This window comes from Branchiostoma floridae, chromosome 4, assembly GCF_000003815.2.
Source record: "Branchiostoma floridae strain S238N-H82 chromosome 4, Bfl_VNyyK, whole genome shotgun sequence".
Lineage (NCBI taxonomy): Eukaryota > Metazoa > Chordata > Leptocardii > Amphioxiformes > Branchiostomatidae > Branchiostoma > Branchiostoma floridae.
Genome location: NC_049982.1, coordinates 20,155,941 through 20,158,740, shown reverse-complemented (window position 1 = coordinate 20,158,740; position 2,800 = coordinate 20,155,941). Strand labels below are relative to the sequence as shown.

Sequence of the window (2,800 nt, the reverse complement as noted above, 5' to 3'; positions counted from 1 at the left end):
CATTGAATTGATTTATTATGCAAATTTCTGGTTGAGTTGCGACAAGGCCGATTGAATCATTACATTTCTACATTCGTAATAATCAGACACAGTGGTGGGTCACAGAAAGAACACCGAACACGCCGTGCACTTCACCACGTCAGCGGTAATAAATCATCAATCATAATCATAGATGAGCCACACCATCCTATTGACATCATAAGGGTGTGTGCTACTTAGACAAACTCTCATTGGCTGTGGGAATCGTCTAGTCTAGGTTTGGCTCACGTCATAGGTTAGTATAAGTACCAGGCGGCGCGCCGCAACTTCTTCAGAAGAGCGCACACCACTGCAAGAAGATACTTTAGAAGACAACCTCGGCAGAGAAATCTTCTGTAAACTTGTTCTGGCAAGTGGGCGAGTCAACATGAACAAGTTTGTCGTAGCTGTCGTTTTGTTGGTCGGCATCGTTGTGACAGGTAAGATATGTCAGGGTCATATTTCCATATGCGAAATATTCTGGTCGGGCTGTTTTCGGAAAAGAAACGTGTGATATGAAAGACACAAAAAAAATGTTAGACTAACGATGTCAACTTATTAGACTGATATATTTCTTGAAATGGCTGTTATTCTTCGTTCCCGCAATCAGACCGGTCGGTCGGTGCTGGGAAAATGACACCCTGGCATTACTCTTGCTCTGTGGTGGAAGTTCACGACGTTCTGTGAAAATTTATATGAGATTTTTATCTACCGCATCGTTTAAAATAATAGCTGAAGGCCAGGAACTTAGCATGGGAGAGGGCCTGGTGACAAAACTTAGACAAAACTTGCAAAGAAGGCAAGAGAAAGAGCCAGCACCCACCGATTGTGAACTGTCACGGACCCCGCCGAGCGTCAGGTGGAGATGCTTGGGGCTAGACATTCATCTGAGCCGCCTTGTATGACCGGACCCAACGTTCATGTATGACCGGACCCGCTTTGTCGGGCACATTTACTCTCCAAGCAGAGGTTCGGCACCGGCTGTTTTTCGACGTTTTTATGCGTTTTTGTCAGGATTTCTATTTTGCACCGTTTTCTTCACGTCCACCTAAAACGCTTGGCGAGGAGGGCACATTACCGCGCGGCAGGGCACACACGTTCAGGGGTCCCGTAGCAGTTAACTAGTCTCTACCAGACTCCCTCCTGGCTGAATAGCAATGGGGGACTTTGGCCACGTTAGGAATAAAAGTCTAGGAGTTAAGTGGCCTAGGCCTAGGAGTGAACTGAACAGCCGGAGCTGGATAGACTGCAAAAGACTGACTGAAAGCCCATAGCCACTTATTTGCCCCTATTTGACCAAATTCTTCTCTCTTTTTATCCAGCTCACGTCTGCTTGGAGACTAGCAGTTGACCATGCATCAGCAAACAAGCAGCAGCTAGCCCCAAGAGGGCGCCATACTAGAATTCATACCCTTAATTAAATTTTCGTCACATTTTGAACTTGAAAATTTCGTTCATCTAGGCTAGCAGTTGTCAAGACTTTTGCTGTGAGCAGAAGGGTTCGCCCGCTAGTATTGTTCAATATAGATTACTAACAATCTGATTGTGGCATATTTTTGGGACAAAGTTGAAGAGACGCCCCGCACTGCAGTCTACCACGATCGTATTAAACCTGTTTGGGGAGTTCGATCAGCGTGCCTACGCACTGGTTTACTCGGCTGCACAAGCCCTATCACCCGCCCAGCCGTCTCTATACTCCCCGGAACTACACCAGCCTCAACTGACACAAACTAGTTTTTTTTTTTCTATTTGCTTTTGGACAGACGAGGACGATGTGGCACTGCACTCAAGTTTTTTTGTAACTTATATTAACAATGCCACATACACGGTGCAGACAGAAGGAAAGTCGTGTAAAGTGCCTTTCCCAAGGGCACAACGTCGGGGGCACGGTGGGAATCGAACTCAGGACCCAAAGATTCCGAGCCGAACGCTCTACCACTTACGCCACGCCCGACGCCATAGTCACAAACTGACACAAACGTTACGACTCCACTTTGCGGCTTTCAGTTCTCTGTTTTGTTTTCTGAAGTTGCTTTTGTGAGGCAGTTTTATTCAAGTTTTTTTGTTATTGATTCAGGTGCTGACGACCCTCCACCCGAGATCACGGTAGAGGAGATGCCACCTCTACCGTCCGGGGAAGACGTCCCACCCATGACCGCCGAACAGTGGTTGGGCTTGCTGGGGAATACGCAGAGCGGTAGGGTAAAACGGCAGGTGAGTTCCACGTTAATGTGCTTGCTTTCATATCTACCTAACGTAACAGTTTTTAGTTTCCGAGACTTGGTATCTTTCTTGATACCTTTCCTTTCCAGTCAATTACTTTCTCTCCCATTTATCTATAAAGCTGCTACTTCTTGCCTTCGTTGAAAGAAGACATGTTTTTTACTTGTCTGTCCAGGCTGGACACTGCAGAAACCTGTACGGTGATTGCGGCTGTTTCTACTTCAAGTATCAAGGCCACTGTGAGTCCGACACCGCTGCGTGGCGGAACTGGATGAACCATTATTGCAAAGCTGCATGTGCAATCTGTGAACCAGGTAGGTGGGGGCTGTACAAATTGTTGATGGGGTCCGGTCCAGACATGCATGTGTGAAATAGGTGGGCGGGAAAGTCTTGAAAACATTAAGTGAAAGTCTTTATTGGGTCCTATTGATCCAACTAACAAGGCTAGGATTAATTCCCAAAGCATGTTCGGGTTGATAACCCACTGCGGCGATTGGAAGATGTGAAATCAACGGTAGGGAAGAATTTGTCTGACAAATTATGAACTATAGATGACATT

At 46.4% G+C, this 2,800-nt stretch overlaps 1 protein-coding gene across 1 annotated transcript; it reads left to right on the top strand.

Annotated features, from left to right (window-relative positions):
• Positions 1–304: 304 nt before the first annotated feature.
• On the top strand, positions 305–2,766 carry LOC118412788. The gene is made up of 3 exons (XM_035815810.1): positions 305–458; positions 2,096–2,232; positions 2,417–2,766. Exons 1-3 carry the CDS (start codon positions 407–409, stop codon positions 2,609–2,611), a joined length of 384 nt encoding a protein of 127 aa, XP_035671703.1. The 5' UTR covers positions 305–406; the 3' UTR covers positions 2,612–2,766.
• Positions 2,767–2,800: the final 34 nt, after the last annotated feature.